General features: G+C 40.1%; 1 protein-coding gene across 4 annotated transcripts in view; it reads left to right on the top strand.

The window, feature by feature from the left end:
• The window catches only part of SERGEF (secretion regulating guanine nucleotide exchange factor), a 158,766-nt gene that overhangs the window by 8,199 nt on the left and 126,289 nt on the right, over positions 1 to 24,278 (top strand). For 3 of the 4 annotated variants that reach the window (XM_055722176.1, XM_055722175.1, XM_055722178.1), the window contains exon 8: positions 2,435 to 2,593. The exons of the other annotated variant lie outside the window; for it this stretch is intronic. In XM_055722176.1, coding sequence (XP_055578151.1) covers positions 2,435 to 2,593 — 159 coding nt within the window. The remainder of the gene's footprint in view (positions 1 to 2,434; positions 2,594 to 24,278) is intronic. 4 annotated transcript variants of the gene reach the window in all.

Here is a 24,278-nt window from a genome sequence, read left to right as displayed (position 1 = left end):
AATTATATTGAATTCTGAAATGCAAAGTGTGTGTGTGATTAGTGAAGAACAACTGTAAGGACAAACAGGGTCTACTTTACCTGATTAGCACTCTGTATTCAGAGAGTGAACAGATTATTCTGTCATGCTTTTGCTTGTTATTTAAGAGAGTAGTCTATTTGGCAGCAGGGGTACCAAGATTAACAAAGTACATGTCAAAGGCTTTAATAATGTGATGCTGCTGCTGCCCTTCATCCTGCAAGATACTTGTTATTGCTTAAAATACGTTGTGTTTTAAAGATAATCGATATAGGAAAGATACTACTGCAGGGTGTAGTATGTAAATGGGGATTCTTTTTTTCTAGGAATCTTTCATGCTGTGATACCATTTTCTTTGGCTCTGTTTCATGAGCCACCTGCTGGTATGATACCAAACACCTGCAGTCAGGCAGGCTTTTGATACAACTGTGGAAGTGGGTTGCTGCAAACATAACTGGTGGCTTCTTTATATAAAAGGATGGTAGTCTACCTGTATCCAAACTGGTCTGAACCCTCCAGTGATGGGAATATGGTGCTAAGTCTTAGTGTCTTAAGTTTTTGTTAAAACCTACTCAAGAAATGAGATGAGGGTTGAGCATGTGACATTTCCCAGGATAAAGCAAACTCACCTGGAGAAGAAAAGGAGGTGACAGAGGCAGTGCATATTAGTTGTGGAAACAAGAGTGACAAATGATGTTTTACTTTGTTGAAACAAGCTGTTTCTGTCACCTCTTCACCTCTCCCCTCCTTTTTTTGGTCTCTCTCTCCAGAAGTTGTATGTATTTCATTCTGGGAAAGAATTTATCAATTTTAGTGGAGAATTCGAATGAAACAGTTGCTTTATTTGTTTTTAATTTTCATTTCAGTCGTGTTGTTTTAATGAGGAGTGCATGAAGTCCTGTGGATGGCTGTCAGTAATATGTAACTTGACAAATACTGGCTTCCCCTCACCCCCCTTCTATCTTTTTGCCAGCATGTGTATGGTGGAATTTTCCTGGTTTGTTCTTTCTGTTACTGTTGCCAAACTTGGGTTATTAAATATATTGTAGCCTAAGTCCTACTTCCCTGCCTGCCCCCCCTCCCCCTGCCAAAGATTAACTTCTGTCATGGTGCTTGTGCTGGCCTGAGAGTTCCAGGAGCCTCGAGTGTTGTGGACATGTGCTCTGAACAATTCCATGTTGCAAATTATATGGCTTCTGGTCTTCTTGGGCCCATGATTATGTACTTTGTGTATGTAAGACTTATTTCTTACGCTTGCAGCTTGTATAGGGTGGCAAAGGACTTCAGGAGGCCTGATGCAGCTTGTGTTCTGTTGAGTGTTTCTTGTGGATTATATTTTTTTTTTTAACATGGAGGCCTAGAACCTGGGCAGAATGTCATCTGAACAGTCATCTTGTTACTGTCAATTCGTTGTTAGGCTGTGAGCAACTCCAACATGCACCAGAGAAAGGTACAAAGCAATGTGGATGTTCCTGTAAATACAATTATACCTGTGGGTGGAATTTTGGAGTGTGCACTTGCTCAAATGCTTATTCTAGAAAAGGAGTGGGGAAAACAAGCGGTTACTTACAGAAGTCTCTCGCTAGTTGTCTAGCACTGTTTTGAGGCATGATAATATTTTTAATTTTGCCTTGTGTGGCAGGGTGGTACCTGCTTTGGTTGCATGTTCATGGCTGTGTCTCCAATTCGTCTAGGAAGTGACTGTGCAAGGTGAGGCAGGGAGCATTAAACTGTCCCTGCTTTAGGGATTTACTGAATTAGCTCAAGCTGAAGAAGACAGGAGAGTTACGAGCAGAGTTAGGAGTTTGTAGCTCTTGTAGAGAGGCTGGAAGACTGTAAAGCAAAGCAGGAGCAGCCAGCCAGGCTTTGAAGAGTCCCAGGTACTGGAGGGGAGTTAAATTATTTGCTGCAATTCAGAAAGTTGTTTACTGGACTGAATCAAAGCTTTGGGGTGGAGGTGAAAGCTGGCCTGCAAGAACAGAGTGGGCTGAGAGGGGCTGCTCAGTGAGTGTCCCCAGGATGCTTTGATTTTTTTATTTTTATTTTGTCTCAGAGAAGTCGACTACTGTGGTTAGTTTTCTAATAAAAACTGGCCTTTGCTATAAACGTCTTTCAGTCCTCTTTGAGAGGCTCGCAGTAGAAATGAAGTCTAGGCAGTCTGACCTGAATGAAAGCTCTGGTTGTTTCAGGAGTCGGTGTAGCCCTCAAAACAGGTCGTTAGGCCCTTGGTTTCTGATATCGTAGTTACAGTGTGCGTGCCCGTGGTAAAGAATGGTAGGAGAAAGCATACCGTGAAAACACAATGTGAATGAAGCCTTGTTCTTTCCTCAACATCACTGAGTTGAGATAGAGCCTGTATCTGGTGGTGTTCTATGTATATCACTGTCAACAAATTTTACTTCTCTGTCTATTGTAGATGAAGGACACCTGTATGTCTGGGGTAGCAACAAACATGGGCAGCTAGTGAGCAAAGAGATCTTTCTTACTGAGCCCAAGAAGATTGAGACTCATTTTTTCTCGCATGAAAAGATTGGAGCAGTTTGGAGTGGCTGGACCCACTTGGTGGCACAAACAGGTAGGATACTTAAAAAGCAGTAACATGGCACCAAAACAGTAAATTGCCTTTATTTCACGTATAGAGTGTTCTTTCTCATTAATAGTGGTTGGATGCACAGTTTTGCCATTTCACCAGAGCAGTGGTTGTCTCTTGAAAATGGTGAGGACAGACATCCTTTGGCTTCTGTCCCTGAAGTATTGTGCTTGTAGATGAGAGGGCCTAGCATCTTCGTAAATGCAGTAGCACCTACGTGTATACACCAGAAGGATGCAGCTTCTCTGCATCATCAGGTTACTGGTATACCAGAATATAGATGAGCCTCTAAAGATCATTCTGCAGGGTGAGTTATGACATCTTCTTGGAGAGAAAAGAATTTGGTGGAAAACTTCCTTCAGAAAATAGGGAGTTAGGAAAATATGGCTGCAGCTTTCAAGATATGGGACGGTATTTGGCAGGAAGATACGGGCAAACTCTCAGGGCACAGGAATTTGGGGGGTGGGGAAGATAATCCTGAGCAAGTGCCTGTCTGAAAGGCATGGGGGCATAGTAAGTATCATTCCTAGGTTACCTGAGTGTTAGCTATGGATCTTAAGAACAGTGTAGCAGAGAACCCTCTGCTTCTGCCATCCCATCTGAGATAACCTGGTCTCATTGCAAGTGAAACAAATTACATGGTTTTGCACAACTGTACTGACATTTCTGTACTTCAGGAGTGAGCCTAGCTTTTTTTTTGTGTGCTGCTCTTTACTAAATGTTTTAGGCACAAATGAAATGATGTGTTCAGAAGAAAGTCAATAAACTAAAATAAGCTGGCTTGTATGTGTGTGTTTGTGGTCAAACCTAGAAAATGTTTAGAAAAGACTGGTAAAAAGAGATATCATTAGACTTGAAAAGCTCTCCCTGAAGATGAAACGAAAGAAGATTAAATGTTGAAGCTGTACCAGTGAGGATAGCATGAACGCTTGACACATGTGGAGGGCTGTAGGGTTAGATTCTTAGAAGAGACAAGAGGAAGGTTACGTAGTAATGACACTCGTGTGCAAAAGGGTGATCGATCTGATGAAAGTCATCTGAATGCATTTGTATTGTTGCTCTGTTGTGAAATGCGAAGGCAGGAGAGAAAGGTATATGAGTTGGAAAGGTAAGACAGGCATCAAACTATTTTTTGGTGTTCACGTGTGAATAGTCTGTGCTATTCACTTCTGTTGCATTGTGGTGTGATAGTTAAGACTAACAAGAGGATGGAAGTCTTCCACAGAACAAACAAAACAGCAAGAGTTATATTAGCAGGGGTAGCTTATGTGCATTTCTACTTTTGCTTTGTATAAACTGCCAGGTGAGGAAATGAAGAGCAGATGAGAGCATTTTGCCTAGGGTCACACTGGAGATTGCAGAGCCTATTGGTCTTTTGGCATGTGGCCTGTTTGTTAGGAAAACTGCAAAAGGGGCCACAGATGTGTTGTTGCTGATATTCACTGGGTTCTGAAGGTATGGGTACTGGTTCAAGGAGTGCTTAGCCTTCAGCATGGATAGTTTTATTTAGATAGAGTTCTTACATGCCCAGGGATCAGCATGTGCTTAAGGGTTCTATTAAATTTGTGCTGTAAATCCTGAAATGGTTATGCAGTAATGTCCCTTGCTTTGTGAGAAAAGTGTCGTTTTAATTACGATATACTGTGAGCTCTTGGTGCTAGATATTGGAGGGGTGTCATGCATAACTAGAAAAACAAATCGGTTGTGTTCTGTTTCATAGCATTCATTGTTTGACATCAAAGTATATGAAAGAAATGTCATGTAAAAACTTGTGTTACTCTAGTTGCTCTCTTAGCTATTTAAAGGAAATGTTTAACTCTGCCTTTTAGAGGATGCTGTACTGAATTTCAGAGCTGTAATCGATGCTATGTGCTGCTTCAAAACTTTTCAGGTGGAGTAAAGGAATTTATCTCAATGTATTATTCTTGAATAAAGTGCTTAGTGTCATTCTCACTGGAACAGAAATGGTAGAAAAAAAGACATTAGTCAGGATAACTTCATGTTGACAAGACTCTTCAAAAATTGTTTGCATTGCTTCACTATTTCTTAATAATGCATACCGACGAAGTAAAACTTCCCCAAAGTTTTGGTAACCTTACTGTTTCATTTAGTTGATAGTAATCCATGGCCATTACAGCACTGACGTGAGTATTTTAGTAGGTGATTTTTAACAAGAAGAAAAAGAAGTGTCTAGTGACTAGCAGGGATATTCCGCACACCACCACCCCACCACCCCCCCCCCATTAATGTTTGAAAGGAACTTAAATAAAAATGAGCTGACTTTTTATATCTGCATTAGAAAACTGGCCAAGCGATGCAGTGGCATAAGTTATTGCTGAAACTGAATTTTATGTATTTAGAATTTTAAATCTCTTTAAGGTTCAGGTCCATTGACTTTCAATCATCCAGAATAAGATTTTGAATGGCCTTTGGCAGCCTCTAGATACCAGTCAGAATCTCATGGGATTTTCAAGAGTTGCTCAACTACTAGACATAGTGTGAGCCAAACACTTAACTGTTTCTGAAAGATCACTCACTGCCTGTGATTAAACTTGCAGCTAAATAACTGAAAAATGCAGCCTACTTGAAAACTTTTTCTTGCATGCAGTTCTCCCTCTGTTATTTTTACCTCTTCCTAGCAAAGGAGGAAATGCTGTTTCAGCTTCCTGGTGCTGAAGTCATGTAAACCAGTAGTCTCCAGACTCTATTGATTGTGCAGCCCTATTAGTAACATTTTTTTTGAGCATGCACACCTAATATATTTGTACTTATTCCTGCTCTCCAGTGGATTGTCTTACATGTCCCCTGGGCTGCATGCACTCCGCTTTGGAGACTACTGATATAAACAATTCCTGCTCACTTTACTCTGGAGAATTACACAGTTAGTGGGAACAAAACGGAGTGATTTTTGGACACAGGAAAAAGGAAGGGATATTGTATGATGCTTCTCTCTGTTCCTACCTTCCACAGTGAACATACTTTGGAAAGACATTGCAGTGTATAGGGATTTTGCTGTGTGAAAGGATGGGTAATATTTTTAATTAATGGTTTCCCCGTGATGCAAAAATTAATGGTTTTAACATATATTTAACATATATTTTACTGTATCTGAAGTCTAGTGTTGTGTTCTGCACAGAAGGTAGTGGAATTTTAAGAGGCCATTGCAAATACTTAGAGTTCTGTTCGGATTTTTTTTCCCAGAACATTAATCCTGGTCAGAGTAGTAATAATAAAACATTCTTAACTGCAGCTGTCTTGACAGTAAATTAAAACTTTTCTAATTGGAAAGACTCAGGAAGAAACTGGATGGATAAAAGCTGGACACTGTTCATGCATAAAATCACAAATTCTGCCATTTCAAAATGACATTTTGATCTTTATCTGCCAGATAAGCAGTGCTTGACTGCAGAACTAATGAACACTGGGAAGTAAATGAGACAGTGATGATGTTAAAAGCAACCATCTGGAGGAGTAGTGGGCAGTTTCATGGATGCAGTGGCTTGACACTTTTAAAGTCATTCAAAGCAAGTTATCAATTTTTTTATCAGAAAAGAAGGAACAGAGCATAAATATTTTCCTCTTCTGTGTTAACTTTTCCTCTTACATAAACTAGCCTGTTTACAAGACTTGCTTTGTTTTTCCTTCATTCTGTTGGCAAAATTTTGCGCTGTAACTTAAGCAAAAGGCCCATCTTCATTTCTTCCCCATGCTCCTTAAAGGGATTCTAATTGCACCTGAAATCACTTTAATACCTGCATCTCTTTCATATATTATATTCTCCTTCATTCAGCAGCTGTTTTGGAAGTCCTGTTTCCTGTCACTTCCCTTTACAGTCTGGCCAACTCCTTTCATTTGCTGCTATTTCTATCAAAGCAGTTCGGATTCAAGAAGTTAATTCCCGAGAAATGAATTGCTTGACTTAAAGACGTTAAAGAACGTTTTCATAGGATGTTGTGGTTTTCATCCTCATCAGCTACAATTCTTTATTCTTTTTGATCATAGAGATGTCTTTTGGACTATTCCCATTGTACATAACCGTACTGTAAAATAACTCACAAAATCCTTCAAGGCAGGCAACTACTTCTTTTTCTGCCTTGATTACTTATTCCTACAGAGGAAAGAAACCCAGTTAAGCTTTGCAGCACCACTAGTACACTTTCAAAATAAGTTACGTTACTTCGTTACTAGTGATGGTCCTTGTCAATGATGGTTAATCCAGAAAGATGAAGATTGAGCGACCCTGGTTGTTTTTTGATCAGGTCTCTGATGATAAGATGGGAACTTGTTAGTGTCTTTGGTTTGGTTACTATTTTCTGTATGAATGCTTGTATCAAGTGACTTTCAGGCATGCTTTTCGATTACGGCAGGGCAGTACTGTTATTGCTCTGTGTGAAGGGCAGACCAGGTGGATTCTTCTGGCCTTGGACTCCAAGTGCAAGCATTATTCTCCTCAGGCCACTGCTCTGTAGAATGGTTTGCTTCCTTTCCAGCACTCCACTTAATGGCACAAGGAGCACCACTGCAGTAGAGGTGATATTATTTTTGAATAATAAGAAGCAGCTGTCTTGCATCGCTCTGCTTAACAATGTCAACTTTAATTTGTGGTCCTTCTCAAGTTGCTACAAACCCTTTGAGGGTAACTACTGAAAGAGAAGTTATTACTTAGATCGTTTCAAAGAGAGCTAAGTTGTGGCCTGTAATGCTAGAGATGTAAATTAGGCTACTTGGAGAAATGATAGAACTGATCTGACTTGAAGGCAAATCTAAATATAGCAGGAGAAGGTCTTTTAAAGGCTTAGAGGAAAATCGCCAATTTCAATTCAAAACAAGTTATTTTCTTTTTAACTGGGTTGCCTAATAAATAAAGTTTTTCTGGCCTGTTTTATTATCTAAGTAGTGTCCTGAATACATTCACTAATCTATTTTTCATGTACCGACACATGAAATTATGCCTTGCTTAAGCTCAGATGAAGAATTCCGAGCTCTTTTGTCCAGAAGGAGGTACCTTAAAAACACAGTTAAAATGGTATTTCTGCTGCCTATGCAAAACTGCCTACAGCTAAAAAGGCCTTGGAAGAACAAAATGCCGTGACATAGTTTGAATAATATTCTGAATCGCCCTTCCAAACGTGCATCTGGATTTGTGCGCCTTGCAGTGTCCCTGGACATGTCAGACCCTTCAGGGTGGTTTTGTGGGGGTTAGATGACCACAGACCGAGGTGGTAAGGCAGAACCCAGCTCCTGGTGGTGCCCCCGCAGCAGACAGACCGGTGTCGTCCCCCGTCCCGTCCCCCGTGTCCCGTTCCCCCCCCCCCCCCCCCCGCCTCCCGAGCGCTGGGCCGGCCGCAGCGCCGCTCCGGAGCGGCTGGCCCGGGGGCGACCTGCCGGCGGGGCGGGCCCGGGGGGTGGGGTGGGGGCTGCAGTCCCGCTTCGGCCCGCTAGGGGGCCTCGGCCGCTCGTTTGAGTCGGGGTCCGGCTACCGCCGCATGCCGGCTCCGCTCGCCTCACCTCCCGCTTGCCAGCAGCTCCCTAGGACAGCAAATACTCGTTATTTGTTTATTTTTTTTTTTAAATGCTTGTCTGTGATACCGATAAGGCATCTTTTTTATGGGGACTTCCCTCTTTTTACCTACTATAGCTGACAGTCAAACAAGTTTGATGAAACTGGAGCCCCTGAGATTCTTTTTAACGTGAGGTAGCTGTGTTCTGTGTGGTACAATGCTGGGTTTTGGGAAATGGACTAAATCAAAACCTGCAAATTGGTAGGAATCCCTCAACCCCTGTGAAGGGGAACCTGCAAAATGAGTGTTTAAGAAAGAAAAGCCTTTGTTCATCTGCCTCAGGCTAAGTAAAATCTAACTAAAATCTGGTAAATGCATTTGATTTTCTGTGGTCTTGGTTTTATGTGTTTGTGGTGTCTGGTTGTTCTTCCCTCCTTCTTACAATGCTGTAGCTTGGTGTTATGAAGCAGTGGGAGCTTAAGCTTCAGAGCCTTCCTGTTACGTTCCCTGTTGTCATAATAAATCCTGTCAGTATTGTGCATGGTAAGAGTAAGCAACAAAGAATATCAGTTGAACATGCATAGATTTTAAAGCAGAAATATCTGCTATGGGGCAGATCATACGAATTATTCCAAAGTATACTGTTGAATTCAGACTGTATGCCCCAGTGCAAAGCTCAGTAATGTTTGCTTGACCAAAGCGTAACCTCTAGAAGACATACACCTGATGGTAGTGTTGTGGGTTGGTTTTTTCCCTTCTTTTTTTAAAAGATGCTTGGTTGCAGGTGACTGAATTGGAGTGCCGCTGGAACCACTGTAGTTACGTGGTTTGCACTTACACTGGGGTGGGTGGGCAAGCCAGTATTCTTCTGACTTTGGTCCAAGCAGATGTGGCAGCTCTGCTAGGATACTTTGAGAGTGGAAGATTTGCCTCTGCTGTCGATGCTTTATTCTAATGCTGAGAGGCGAGCTTAAGACTACAAAGAAAAATAGCAAAGTGAACAGGAGAGGCAAGGAGAAAGCTGAGTTGAAATAATGAATAGAATCTAACTGGAAAATGTTGCCACCGTTGAGCCCTTGTGGCACTTCATGTATTTGTTCTAGGGCTTCTTAGGAGCACTTACAGAACCCAAGTGGGAAGGTCTATTAATTACCAAAATTGCTCAAGTTAGAAGGAGCAGAATGTAACTTTGGCCCCTGAAAACTGTGAAGCTTGAGGGAGGGAGAAGTAGTAGATCATGAAATAAGTTTTCAGTGCATATATTGGGTGTGTTTTCCGTTGTCATCACTTTCTAAGTTTACACTGGTGATGTGGTTAGTTTACAACATCTGCATCTCACAGTCTGATAGTGGAATATTTGGTTACATGAAAGAAATGACTTCAGCTGCATCTGTTTTTCACTGGCAAGTTTTAAAACCTCAGGGCCTATCATGCAGGTCTTGCATCTGATTATAAAGGGTAGAGCGTGGAAAGAGGAGAGAAAGAAATGCACAAGCTTCTTTAATTCAGAAATTAAAGGTTTGCAGAAATTACTATGGGATCTGTGGGAAACTTAGTGTACAATAACAGGATTAAAGTTTCTAGATGTGTATGGAAATTGCCTTATTTTCTGCATTGTCTTCAAAGCTGGCTTCTTGTTCCATCACATCTCTCACTGCTGTTTCAATTTTCGTGATGATAATTTTTGAGCAAAGTTTGTACAAGCCACTGAAGTAGGGGTTGATGGGAACTGTGCAGTATGTTACTCAAGAAATCTGTTCCTGTGTGGCAGCCTGCTGGGGGACAGGGAATGTACTAGCTCTTCCAAGATTTGGGATGAAATTTGTGGCAGATTTGCACCCTGTGGATACTCTGGAAACTGTAAGGTGTCTGGGAGAGCACGTGTCTAAAATAAAAATGAGCATTCGCTTAACATTGTATGGATACATATAAGAATTTACAGGTGTGGAATTGGTGTTTAAGTCTGTTCAAGATGTTCGACATAGCTTAATCTTAGGTGTGTTGAGTTCACGTTCTGATACGGATTTATTTTATGTTTTTTCTATAGAGACACGTAAGTAAGTACTTAAGCTCTGCAAAATACATGTGTAAAACTACAAAGTGTTCTGGAAATTTGTGGTAATATAGTACTTGTTTTCTGTGAATACATCGATGTGAGGAGTTGATTTTTATTAAGTAATTTGTATGAAAGGAATCTCTTCTTTGGACAGAAAGTCCCTTTCCAGTCATGAATCATCCAATTAATGCAAAAGCTTTGGGGAAGACACAGTAATGCTGATCAATCGGTGCATAAATGTTTTTATTTGTTCTCAAGCACTACAATTTGGGCAGCCTTGTGGTACCTTTTTCTTCCTGTTTGAGGAGAGAATGTCCTCACTAGAAGGAGCTCCTCTTTAGGTTAATGCTGTGCTTTTGAGAGCTTTGAAGGCAGATGTCCAGATTCCTTATATAGTCTTCAACCATTTCTATAGCAATCCAGAATTCTGCTCTGCTGAGATCTGGTTTCTGTTGTTGCAGTTTGGTTGAGTCTGCTTTGTCTACAGGAAGAGTTACATTAAATCCTCTTTACTCTTTGCTGGTGGGAACAAACCTTGATTTCCCCCTCCCTTCTTCCTGAGCTGGGGAGATTCCATGGCATCATTCTTTCATAGGTGCCCGGGAAATACGGCCAAGAATGAAAAGCATTAGTGACGTATGGAAGCTCAGTTTTCCTGTTTCTGGCATCACTTTCCCTGCTTTTTGTTCAACCGTGACACAGCCTGTATCCCTGTAGCCCCAGCCTGGAGGGAGTTGTCGAGGCCTGTTGTGTACAGATTCAGCCAGTCCTCAGGAGGGAACCCTCAGTGGAAGGGAAGACTGTTGCAGAGATTAACTTTGGAAACGTGCTGTTATGGAGTCGGGCTGCAACGTCCCCCTTTCCTCAGTATTTATCAATGTTTAACCTCCTTGCCTTCAGCAAGTTACAGTAAGATCCTTTGCCTCCTCTGTGATCTTGTGCTGTTGGGCTGTCTAGATGGAACATTTTCATTTTAATTGAAGGACCTGTTAGAATATGCTGTGCTTTACTTGGCCTTGGCAGTTGGGCTGGAGGTTGAGCAGGTACCCTGGCCTGGAAAAATGTCAGTACTATCTTTGTACTCTGGTGGGTGAGGTTTATTGTGTTTTCATGTGAGTCAATCTCCTTTCTTTACTTGTTTTGGACCTTATTTTGTTCATGGGATCAGAGAGATGGTCATTCTGGTAGAATAAGTCAAGAATTAACTGAAGTAGAATATACTGGAGAGGAAAAACCAAGGAAACCTAGAAAACCTGAGCTAGTGACCTGAAGAGCCTTATTCCTCAGCAATTTATGAAGTTTACCATGTTGTTATCTGTTCCTGGGGTTTTGGTGGGAATTCTTTCTTCAAGCTGCAAGGAACTGAAATTTGCAGACAGTTTATGGAAGGTTTCTTCAAGTGAGACTTAAGCAGCCAAATCCTATACCATTTTGTCTTTGGGAAGGATCGGGGAGGGGGGGGGTTGTGTGTGTAATCTTGTCAGGGCTACTATAGAAGATTATTCTTTTAACTGCCAGATTGACACTGAATCTCAGGGAAGATTTTCTGCCAGCAGATAGATCTCAGTAAGTGGTGGTTCTTCTGTGTGTGCTCTTTTGAGGCACAGCAGGTTTTTGTCTCCGGCAGCTATGGCTCACCAGCACAACGGGAGCCTTGTATTACATCCTACTCTGTGTCAGCCCCTGTTGTTTAGTTCTGTCTTACAACACAAACATGTTTCTTATATATTTTGTTCTTCTTTTAACAAGAATTGAATAAACAAAACCTGTGGGCTGACTCTGGCTTATAGAGTCTCTTGTTTTTCCTTGCTTTTCAGTTTCAGCTTTTGTTACCAAGTTAATGTATTTATAGCTCACTGAACATTAAGTCACCCTGGATTTTATCTTCAAAATTGTATGGATTTGAGTTCTAGATAGCTCTAAATAGCTAGAAGGGGTTGGCAATTTCTTTGGTTTCATGGTCTGGCATAATTCCTTGACTTTTTTTTTAAAGTTACAAAGTTAGAGAGTGTGTGTGTCTGTATATTGCTTTGTGATTCTACACTCCTATTTCTGCTGCTCCTTGCTGGGAGTTACTTCTATATGACTTTGGTAAAAGTCTGGAATAAATTCTTTCTATGGATGGTTGCGGAGGAGGTGAGGTTCGATTTGATCTAAAGGTACATTCTGAAAAGTTAGTATGAAGTGTTCGAAGTTCATATACAAAGATTTCTCACAAAAGCTTGCTAACAATATCTTTTGAGTAATTGTGTTGTTTCTTTGGTCCCTATCCCTGTTCTTACCAACTTTCAGTTGGTCAGTAAGTAGTTGTGCATGCCATGCCATATTATATCTTTTGTATGTCAAGAGAGAGGTATCAGGAAGATGCTAAACTGTCACTAATTTTGATGGAAGCTATTCATTGTAAAATAGAAATATTAGTGATCGGCATTAAGGACAAAGAAAACTATCTCAATATTTACTTGAAATTCCCCTTTGTAAGCTATACTGCGAGTACATTAGCAAATGGAGACTCGGGTGGTCTACGGAGAGTAGGATTTAAATGGATTTTTGTTAAATTTAGCTCATGATAAATGCTGAACGTTTTTAGGAAGAATTGTGAAACGGGAGGGAAACAGCTATGACAAACTTCGCAGATATTTTCTGCTCATCTTATGTGTGTGGCAGCCCATAGAATGCCCCTCCCCCAGTAGCAGGGGAAGACACAGTGCATAGGGCTAGCCTGTCCAGATTCCCTGGCTATGACATGCTTTTATGCTTGCTTAGTCCTGTCGAGATGTGTTTTACTAAGCACTCCATGATAGGACAAGTTGGGAGAATGAGTCAGCTGTCATTCAACTTTACACTCTGGGGCTTTTCAAGCATAGACCACATGTGTGGGAAGAGGGGCTATAATATATTGATTTTCTCTTCTTTTTTTTTTTTTTTTTTTTTAATATCCTTTCCTTTGCTGTTGGAAGTAGTGATGTTGTGGACCTAAGTAATATGAGTGTCTGTCCTAACTGGAAGGAACTTTGCCCTTTAAAAAGCTTTCAGAAAAATGAACCTTTAAAACGTGGATGTGGTATAGATTTTGTTCAGATCATTAGTGTGTGAGATAAGGGATTCATTACTCTCTCTATTCCATCCCTCACCCCCCTTGTTTTTTTTTTTTTTGGGTTTCTGTGGTTGAATTGCTGCAGCTTATGGCTAGCCATATATTTAGCAAACGTAATAAACAAGGTTGGATACATTAGCAAGTATGTGGAAGATTATAGAGAATAAAGTTCTAACGGGACCTCACCAACAACATATGATGGCGCTAAGCAGTGAAGGATACCAAGAAAAACAGGCTGAGAACTGTAGATTAAGTTGAATTTATGAAAGAATACAAAAGCTAAAAGGGAAACCTCTCATCCCTGGCTGTTGGAAGACAGGCTTAACTGATCACAAAAAGGTAATTACTTGTTTGACAGTGGCTTTGGTTGCCTGTACTCCCGACCATTCCTATCAGGAAAGCAAAAAATCTCTTCATAGTTATGTGCAGGCTGTGTCTGGGTTCTGTTTCTGCTGAAAGGCTTTCACCTGGACTCTCTTGGCAGTGGTAGCTTCCTTTTGTGTTACGAAGCAATACCTTCTTATGGTGCTTGTATACAGGAGACCTGTAAACGGGGTGCTGTTCTGTTTTCAATATGCTGTACCACTAGAACCAATTTAAAAGAAGTTGTAGTTTTTCGGGGCTGAGAAGGGCAGCTAGTTAGCTAGGAGATCTTTCTTGAGTTTTTCAATTACTCATTCTTTTTCCCTTAAAGCAAATTAAATTGTTGAAATCATGATGATGATAATTCTCTTGGCCACGCTTACCTTTTCACAGCCATTGTGTAACCAGGGTACAAAGCTGACACAAATTTCCTTTGAAGAGGAGGAATCGGACCAGAAGTGTCCTTGTCTTTCTGGTTCTTCTGTGTACCTGTAGCTGGAACTTTTGGCACTGAGACACTTGCTCTCTCATTAAACTATTTCTGTTTTCCTGTGTTAAACCATTTCTCCTGAATCATACTGAAATCACTTCACTTGCATTATACTAACGTCTCAGTCCTGTTTGAAGCGGAAAAGAAGCAAAGGTAAAGGCAAGAGAAAATCAACACTAACTTCTGTCATAAGCAGCCTCCAGCTTCCACATTCATTGATATTACTAGAAAAAGATCCAAATGTGGAATAAGTAACTTGCAAGACTGCTGTTGTTTGGTTGCTGCTCTGACAGACTGGGCCAGAGATTGTATAACTTGAGTCATGTCCTTTCTGCCTCTCAGCTTTTGATTCAACTTACAGACTCTGGTGTGTTGTGGGTCCCAGCAGCCATCCACAGTGATGCTTCTTTATCAGACTCTGTTATTCAGCAAAAAGCTGAATAGGTTCCTCCCTACAACCTCTTTCAGCTGAGAGATCTGGAAAAAATGGCTATTTAATTGAGGGTTGAATGTTATTACATCACATGACATAGTTGCACATAGTGGAATGGTGATAGGATTGATTGAAATTTTGGCAACTCAAACCCCTTAGTAGTGTAAAGAATTGATGTGAAACAGGCAAACGGTGAGAGTTTGCACTTGAGAAATTTTGCAGTTAGGCAAAGTGGATAGAAGGTGGTCTCGGACAAACAGTTCAAATACTTAGTAAGTGTATTGTGAGCTTTGCGCTCACTTTGCATAGAATAAAAAGCTGGAAGTTGAAACCAATCATTACATAATAGTTAACTAATCGGTATGGCAACTAGTGGCTAAACACAATGTATATTTAATCTCCCCTCAGTTTTGTTGGTCTTTGGACATGTGTACAATAGCTATCGCATTTTCAAATAATTTTATTTAAAGCACTTACTAAGCTCAAGTTCTGAAAGAAGCTGCCTATGTATACATGGTCTATGCAGGTACATGCATTGATCTAGAGATCTCATTTAACCCTAGCAGCCTTTTAAGACTGTTAAATACTCCTTTTCATAACCTTTGAATGACATTTCCTGATTAGTAATTGAGTATTCAGGCTTTATGCTCGCTAATGAATCTTACTATTTGAACACAAAAGAGCTTAGTGGCAATTGAGTGCTTCTGCAAAACAGTGCCTTTTGGGACTTTTTTTTCTTAAAAAACAGAAAGCAAACAGGAAAAATCCCATATCTGGCTTCTTCTTTTCTGGTTACCTTGAAGTACTTTTCAAAAAGTGAAGTTGAGGTAAGGTGTTACAAGATACAGGGGAGATATCAACAGCTGTGAATTTTGAGTACCAGATTTATAGTCTTGTAGAAGGGCTTTTTCCCCTTCTTTGATACTTGGGAAGTATGAGATCTGCCAGGAGATTTTATCCACTTGTTTTATTTGGTAGGCTGGTGGCCTTTATTCTTTGAATCGTTCCACTTGTGAGGAGCCATAAAACAATCTTGTAACACAAGTCTGATGAAAAATTTCAGTTGGTCATATGTACTTGTTACATAGGGTTTACATAGTTTGAGTGCTAGGAATGACTCTAACATGAAGTTGTATCTCTGTCTTAAAGTATCTGCAATGGGGTATTTTCTAGTACGTGGGGGTTTTGTGTATTTTTAAGCATTCAGCTGACTTAGCCGGATTTTTGAGTGCTCTGAAAATACTGTGACTGACATCTATGTTTTAGCACTTAAGCCTAGTACATGCACAAGTGTGGTTAGCAACTGATACCCTTTAACATTTGTTGTGTTTCTTAAGCAAAAGCAGTTTTCTGGTTTTTTTCTCTGCTGTTCTGTGGCTTGACTTCCTTAAATAAAAGATTAATGATTTTTTAATACAGCCCATGAAAAATACTGCTTTGCTTGTAAATATTGTTGAAATCAAACCTTATGATTAATTCCTCCTATATAGTAGGAATGTATATAGGGTTTGTTTGACTTTGAATTATGTTGGTGTTGATCTCCAGATCTGTTCTTGTTTTGGCAGTATATTTTGGATACTCATTTTTTTACTAATTAAATGCATGGAAGCACAGAGGGCGCCAACACCATGTAGCAAGGTCAGCCTGCTACCTGGACAAACTTGCAGCCAAGAGCTGAAGATGGCCAAGCCAACAAACTTGAAGTCCTGTAAACCGGAACAGTTGTCAGTGGGCAGTGGAGGTACCTGCGCGGACCTGGAGCCAGCCCCCAGCAGCTGTGCAGCAAGCTTTTGTTGGTAGGTGAGGCTCAGGCTCGATATTACTGAAGAACAAACCAAACCTACCCCAAGGAAAATTTTAAAGGGGAATTTGCAGGCTTTTTCACACAGTTGTGTGGGTTTTTAAGTCCCCTTTTGTATAGGAGGAGAAGGAGCTTTTCCAAGCCTAATTGGTGAAGTTCAGGTGCAGCTCCCTCTGATTTTTGTAGTTGCTGTCTGAACTTAAGTGCAAAGGCTGTCTCTCAGTGTAGGTACATATATTCGGTGTGGATCCCAAAGATCAGAGATCTGCATATGAAGGGGAATTGCATTTATCTGTGTCCCTTAGGATGCACTCAAAGTTTTGGGTATGTTCTGCTGGATTTAAGAGCTTGCTTGGCTCAGGTCTGCTTTATTCTCTGCCCAATATTATGAGGAACACAGTATATAATAATAATAAAATAATCACGGTAACTTTCAGTTTACTTTTTTGGGACAAAGACCTGGATGATAAGAAGGTATTAGCATCTGATTGATGCAGAAGATAAACCCTAGGAGTGGTGGCATTTCCTTAGGTAATCATTCTCACTTGTACTCAGTGTCATTTAATTAAAAGAAAAATTGTATAAAACATTGTGAAGGCAAAGATTTATTCAGGGACAGTGTTTTATGTCAGCTTTATTAAGATCTTTTTATCACGAATATAGAAAATGTTACTTTTCTAGAATTTCTAAGAACTTACCTTTACAAAGCCACCCCAAAAAATATGTATAGAAACTCCTTTAGGGAGTATGTCTTCTTACTTGTCCTTCCCACCCCAAAATAGCAAGCAAATTGAAAATCAGTTTGGTTTTTTTTCATCTTGAGTTTTGGACTTTATAACAGCCAATGGTGGTTTTGTAGGAATTTGCCTGCACACAAGCATCATCTTTCAGGCTTGTCCCTGGGAGTGACGCAGTTGACTAGAGCTGAATTAGTTCATTTGAAAGAAAATGGATGATGGAACTGCCAGAAGAGAAGGTCAGGCTATGGGGACACTATAAGGGTGGCAGTGTGGATTACTAGAAGTTCATCTGGTTTGAAGAATCATCCTGGCAAGTCACAGAGCACATAGAAGGGTGTTAAATCCTTTTGTGTTTGTCTCCTCTTGCTTGCTCACTTTGCTAGAGACTAAAAAAAGCCACCACCAAACAAAGCCAAAACATCATGAGCATGCACACAGGCAGAAGCTGATAGTTGAAATGTGACAAACAGCTGATGTGTCTGATTTTAAAATCTAGGGTGGTTTGTTTAGGGTAGTTGTTGGAGCAGTGTTAGTCAAAATCGTGTTGCTCCATGCCCTTGGGATTCAAGTCTTTGTCGTGAGCTGATCCTCTGTAGACACAAACTTGACATGTAAAATCGTTTTCCGAGTGTCTGATTTTTAAGCTTTTCACTTTGGAGCAAAGAAATTATTCTTCCCCACCTGGCCGCCTGCTTTAGAGCAGGAGAAAACGTATGGTATATTTACTAGCTGTCCTATCTTACTGTATTCTGTGAAGCATGAACGGGAGGGTACTGCTTCTTTCAGTCAACATTCTTTTTAATGTCAGGGAAAAGAAGGCCGTGAAAAGCCAGGAACTTTTTGTTCTTATCTTCATTGCTGTTTCCTCCTGACTCCTAAGGAGAAAAGTAGAAAAGTTATCTTCTTATTTCTTCCCTCTCTTGCTTTCAAACCTAAACCCCCTCTTATTAACAGGCAGCATAGCACAGCACATCAATACTTAGATGACAATGCTGTTCCTGTACACGCTTGGGTAATTCTTAAACAGATGTGCTGGCACTGCAAGCAAATACAGATGCTATAGCTATACAGAGGTGGTTGTGCACAGCTATCGCATCATTTAGTGATTATTTACTTTTGATGTTTACCAAAAGTAAAGAATTAAAGATGTAAATAGATCACTAGTATAATTCCCTCTTCGCAGGGAATTTCAGATTTCCTTACAGGAGGGACTTGCATAGCATTCATTGTATTTACGTAGGAAGTAACACTTGTAAAATGTTTCGAAATTTGTAGACTTCCAAATCGCAACTTTCGCCTCGTACTCTGTGTTCTGTAGCTTTGAAATGCTGAAAATGTCTCACAGTCAGTCTCTTAATATACAAATTCTAACGAGTTAGAGGTCTGAACTGGAATGAGAAGGCAGGAGTCAAAGGGAACTCTGCTAGCTCGATAGCATGCTCTTCTATAGATGATGGAATTTTTTCAGGGCATAAATGTCATTTAGATACTTTCACGACTATGCAGCTATTTATACCTTTGTCCCCTCTTTCCCTGCAGTCTCCTTGATGTTAAGCGTCTTGCCCGTACATTGTTTAAAATGGCATCTTGTGGGTTTTTGTTGTCCATCCGTGTCCCCCATCCCCCTTAAAGTCAGTCTTTCTTTGGGGGTAGGAAAGAATGGGGATAAAATACCTCATCACTCATTATTTATCTCTTGAGTTCAAAGGGCATGAATTTTCCTTCCCATCCTCGTTTAGACTGTTTTGTTCCTCGTGTCAGTGAGAATGTTGCAGTTACAGCTGCTTGCTATTTGAGGTGATCACATTAGTCAATTGTAGTTGCTGTTCTAATGGTTCTGACTCTGAAAAAGTGGGGTGATCTCCTGGGAGGCTCTGGAGGTGCCATTGTTGGTTTTGTGATACTGTTCTGTTCATTGTACTTTATTTCTTAAGAACACCACATAGAGTTGAACTCCATTGGATGTAGAACTCGGCTGCTTGTGGAGCTGTTGAGAAAATTAAAGCCACTTAGCAAGTCTTGGAATTGGTCATCTAACACTTCATTTGAGTAATGCTGCTTCTTCCTTTGTAGATGTTGTGACTCTTACTCTTCATAATCATGAGTGCCTGAGGCTTGTTATCTAATGAAATCTCTGTGCAAATGGTCCCTGAATATTTGTTCTTGGGAATGCGTATTGTGAGCAACAGCAAAAAAAGCCCAGTTGTTCAGACTGCCATTCCAGAGCATTTCTTATGATATTTCTGTGTCTGTCTTTCGACAAGGTAAATATTAATGCTGGGAACTTAATTACCTTCATTTTATCTCTTGTAGACAGATGCCTGTTCCTTCTTAGGCTCAGATGACAATGGGATATTGAGCATAGCAGGATCACTTGCATTTTCCAAATTAGACAGATTCACAAATGTTTGCAAGATTGGTGCTATAGGTAATGATTTCCATAAAATAATCTAGAAAACATGAATATATTGTAATTCGTAATCTCTGAATAAGATTTTCTGTAGCACTGTACTGTGTTAAATCAAATGAAATGAGACCTGGACCTTGCCTTAAAGGGGATAAACGCCTGAGCATTCTGTTCACAGACAGAATAGGAAATAAGACACAAGAAAGTAATTGTGAACAAATACAAGCATATGCCTTGTATTCTAATAGTTCAAGGGTGTTACAGCTTCAAAATGGTGTCCAGAAAGAATTGACTAACTGCTTAGAGAGAAATATCTATTCAGCTTTCTGGGGAATGTTAGAGGAAGAGATGCTCAACTGCAGAAGAAAGGAAATTCCAGGTTAGGGAGGCCTGTATGGAAGAAAGTGTATAACAGTGCAGAAGGGCATGGAGATATAAATATAGAATGTCAGTAGAAGTGTGTGACTCATACTGCTGTAGTAGCATAGTGCAGAATTTATTTGCAGAAGTACAGAACAAAAACCCTATGGTATGCTATGATGCATTTGCAGATAGTTTTCCATGGCTGGTTAATGTTTTATGCATCCTGCTTTTTTAGAGACATCACTAAACTGTGCTTTGATTTTCTTTTTATTTTTTTTTCTTTCTTCGTGTTAGGACTTTGTTTTTAGATTAAGAGTTAAGTCCTCTATTGAACCTTGAATTGCAGCAGTTCTGTTTGCTGGGTAGGAATTAGTTAGATTTGTTTCTAATCATGTAACTAAATTTAGCCAGCAATCTGCATTTTAAGGCATTGCTATTAAAAGTCTAAAAGTGAGATATGTATCGCAGTTTGAATTTAAAATGAGCCAGAGGCACAGCTGGTGAGGCAGTGATGACTCTCTAATCATGAGTGGAAAGAAATGAGAAGGGAATTTTCTCATCTTGCACGTTGAATGCAAAGCGTGATAGATTCTTCAGCATTGATTCCTGCCCCCACCCCTCTTCCCCAGCTTTGTTTCATGGTTGCATGGACTTCATGACATCCTCCTGCATTTTATTTTTTGAGCCAAGTTCATATATGTGTTTGATATCAGCAGTATGAACACAACTTTACAAGCATTTAACTTACATTTAAATTTTTCTTTCAGTTTGTTCAGAGCTTTGTATGGAACTTCATGTTTCCAGCCTCCTAAAAGCAAAACAGCTGTTATTCCTCTAAAACCCAAACCCACAGGCAGGACTTTCCAGGTACCTGGAGAGTTGTGGAATTTGCCATACTCACAAGTTATTTCTGTCCAATCTTTCAAAGCAGTGAAGCATGCTATTAAGTGTGTGAATAATCCCATTAACTGAATGTTGCCCGTCTTGAAACATAACTTGGTATAGATATGGAAACAAAAAAGAAAAAGCGTTACCTGTTTTTTAATGAATGAAAGTTAAAGCTGTTTAGATGTTTGATGGTGTTAACAGTCTGATAAAGATGGATCTGTTGGTAAAGCGCACGATAACTTGCAGTTTCACATGATGTACTGACTTTATCTCTAGCCTATCATACAGAATATTAAATTGACTTAATACAGCACTGCCTTTAGCAATATTTGCTGTTGCCAGCTCCCAGTTCCCAAGAGTGTTCTTCAGCCAGGTCAATTCCTTGGCTTGGGTTACTTTCCCTGTCACAAATAGTTTTAGCACAATGAAGACTGGTGGCCTAGGAATGGGAACAACTATTTGGGTCTGAAGTTTTTCAGGCTGTCTTGGTTGTTGCTGAAGGAATTCTCAGTCTGCGCTTTGAACATTTTAGTCAGTGCTAAAAGGCAGTCACAGTCCTGGTGTCTTCTCTTGGAGGGTCTCCCACATCCTCATGGCTTTACCTGCCTCAGCAAGTATTTTCCATTACATCGCATTATCATACAAGTAACTGGATTTTTAATGTTTTGATGTCTCCAGGAGGTTCTGAAAGAAGAATGGATGATGCAGCTGTATCCCTTATGCTCTATCTGTTTACGTTAATGTCATGCAACAGAGTTCCCCCTGGTTGGATGAATTTTCTTTTGTGATGCATAATTTTCTAGGTTGATTTCTTAAATTTCCTTTTTTTTTTTTTTTTTTTTAGCAGTAGGAACGGGTCACAGAAGCCAGTTGTTTGCTGGATCATAGATAAGCCACTGATTGCCGTGGTGTGAAATCCCTTAGGCGTCTTGTTCATCTATCTTGCACATGTGCTTGTTATTAAATTGGTCACCAGATTTGGGGACATCAGATGTAGCTCAGAATTGCAGAAAATTTTGGCTCACTTGAGTATAGGTGGTATAACTGACAAATCAATAGCTATTGCAGGACGACTGGTGATGCCTTTATGGTTCTTTTCCTGTGGCATTTGTGGCCTTTTGTTGCAGGTTTAATCCTATTTACAGGGTGCTCGAAAACCCTTGTGAACTACTGCATGTTGAGTAGGTGCTTTGTGGACTGTTCTGAGCTAGCTATGTATTGCAACCTGTGACAGCAGAAGGCTGAAAATGGCAACTGAAATGATTTCTAGTTTTCTGTTGCTAACATCCCTGAAATATCCCTGCTTTATCTGAACTTTCCTGAGGAGGCATGACCTCAATACTATGCATAAATTTGTGTTTAAGTGAGTACCTTTTTAATAGCTATTATAAATGACTATGGAAAAAAATAATTGGGAGCATACCCTATTATGTAAAGTTGCAGAAGTCTGTAAGGAGGTCACAGAAAATGTGTTAAGAGATGTGGGTACCTCTCACAAACGGAACTCCTGTGTAAGAGGATGAAGGGGCCATTTAAACCTTTGTCAGAGCAGATAATCCTGTTTTGTACTGACACCGTGCACAGGTACAGATGTTACGCAGATGAAGAAGTTTCTTGGAATGGTTAAAAGACATCAGTGATTGCTCTGAAGGACAACAGAGATCTGTAGTTGGGGGAGAAGCATTGTTTTGCCTTGTGTGGGGCAGGGAGGAGGCAGAGGCAGCCTCTGTCAATTTTTAATACCTGCTCCTGTGAATTTTCATGTGAAAGGAGGCATTAGGACTTTTATATAAAGCTTCCTATTTCAAGTCTGAATGAGATTAAGCATTCAGTGCGAATATCCAGAGTTCATTTGAAAAGTAATTGTTAATGCAACCATGAACTGAGATAGCCAAGATGAACTCTTTCATCTAGTATTTATGAAAGGATAGTTCCGAGCTTGCCTGGATACCGAATAGAAACTTCAAGGAGATAACAGTAGTGCAGTCATGATATTATCTTCAAACAGGAAAATTGATATAAAGATGTATCTGAATCTAGTGAAAATAAGTACACTTTAATGTTGCTATTTTTTGTGTTCTACTGAGAAACCAACCTGTTTCTAAAACTAAAAAGCATTTTTTCTAAATTGTTAATTTAATTCCCTCCAAATACTTAGGTGGCTGAGCAGATTAAGGAAGTGGTAAGACGGGAAAAATGACATGCTCTATAGCCTCAGCAGCACCATAAAGCAGCACAGTAAGAGCTACAGTGTCAGACAGGAAGCAACTAAAGCGTTTCATGCAATGCTGCTGGATTTGCGATACTCCAAAGGTTGTGAACTTGTAATTCTAAGGCCATTCTCAACCGCCTACGCCTTGTGATAGCATAAGGACAGAATCACGATGTGAAGAAAACACAGAGTAGCCTTTCTGATGGTGGACTGCTAGTGCAGTACTGCAAGCACTTCAATACTTACCTACTCTCATCCGTATTCTGAGGGGCATGAGAATGTGTTTCAGATTATGTGCTGCTGTATGTACGCTGAGGCAGATTGCTGTGTTTACAGTTCAGAAAGCAGGAGGAAACTAGGTCTGTATGACCATGTAAAATCTCAAATGGTGTAACATACTATTGTATGTGCTGTTTACTTAAAGCGCTGTTGGGAAGGTTTTCCTAAAAATCTTCTGACCTCTGTCCTTCTAGCTCTCAGAACTCCTGTACTGTGTTTCATTCAGGTTGGACACTGGAATGACACAATGTACATCAATTATATCTGTTACTCCTGAATACCAAATGGTATTGGGCCCTCTGGCCTTTGTTTGATGTAGCATTTGTCTGCTGAAAAGAGGAAGAGTTGCAATGAAGTAATTTGGGACAATGTGGATATTCACAGTTGAGGAGTTTGCTTTTTGGAACTGGAGCCACTGTGCTCAGAACATGGCAGGATCAAGGTCTTAGGAAGCATTGTTAGTATCTTAGAAGAACTGGAAAAGCTTTCCACCATTGTATGCTTCTTTCTTTCACACAAATTGTAGAAACACCTCCTGCCTTTTGTGCCCTTTTACTGTATAGAGTCTGGTATGAAATATCTCATTTTCTGATGCCTCAGCCACTTCCATGGTTGATGTACTCTGTCCAGTTGACTCATCGCTGTGTATGTTTTCTTGACTTCTAATTAAATTCTGTTCTATTCTAATATTAGACCAACACTCCTTGTTATATCACCCCTCATTCTTAAGTAATTCATCCTCCAACCTCCTTACTCTGTGTGACTAATGTCTTTTTCTCAAATATTCTTAGAACATTTTAAAATACCATCTATATTATAAGCAGCACAGTAGCAATATTTCTCATTACAATTGCTTAACACTTTCTGTCATAACTCAGTGCTTTCTGTTGCTTAGGATTTTGACAAGACTTTAACCTTTTTGGCGGAATTTTCCATGCATTGATGTTTGCCTTGGTCTGAAATTTCCACTTGAGACTTGATTTTGTTGTTGTTTTGTTTGTTGAAAATATAATCAGTATTTCATAGAGAAGATACTTCTA

Source organism: Falco cherrug, chromosome 10 (assembly GCF_023634085.1).
Source record: "Falco cherrug isolate bFalChe1 chromosome 10, bFalChe1.pri, whole genome shotgun sequence".
NCBI lineage: Eukaryota > Metazoa > Chordata > Aves > Falconiformes > Falconidae > Falco > Falco cherrug.
Note: the sequence above shows the minus strand (reverse complement) of the source record. Positions and strands in the feature narration are given on the sequence as shown.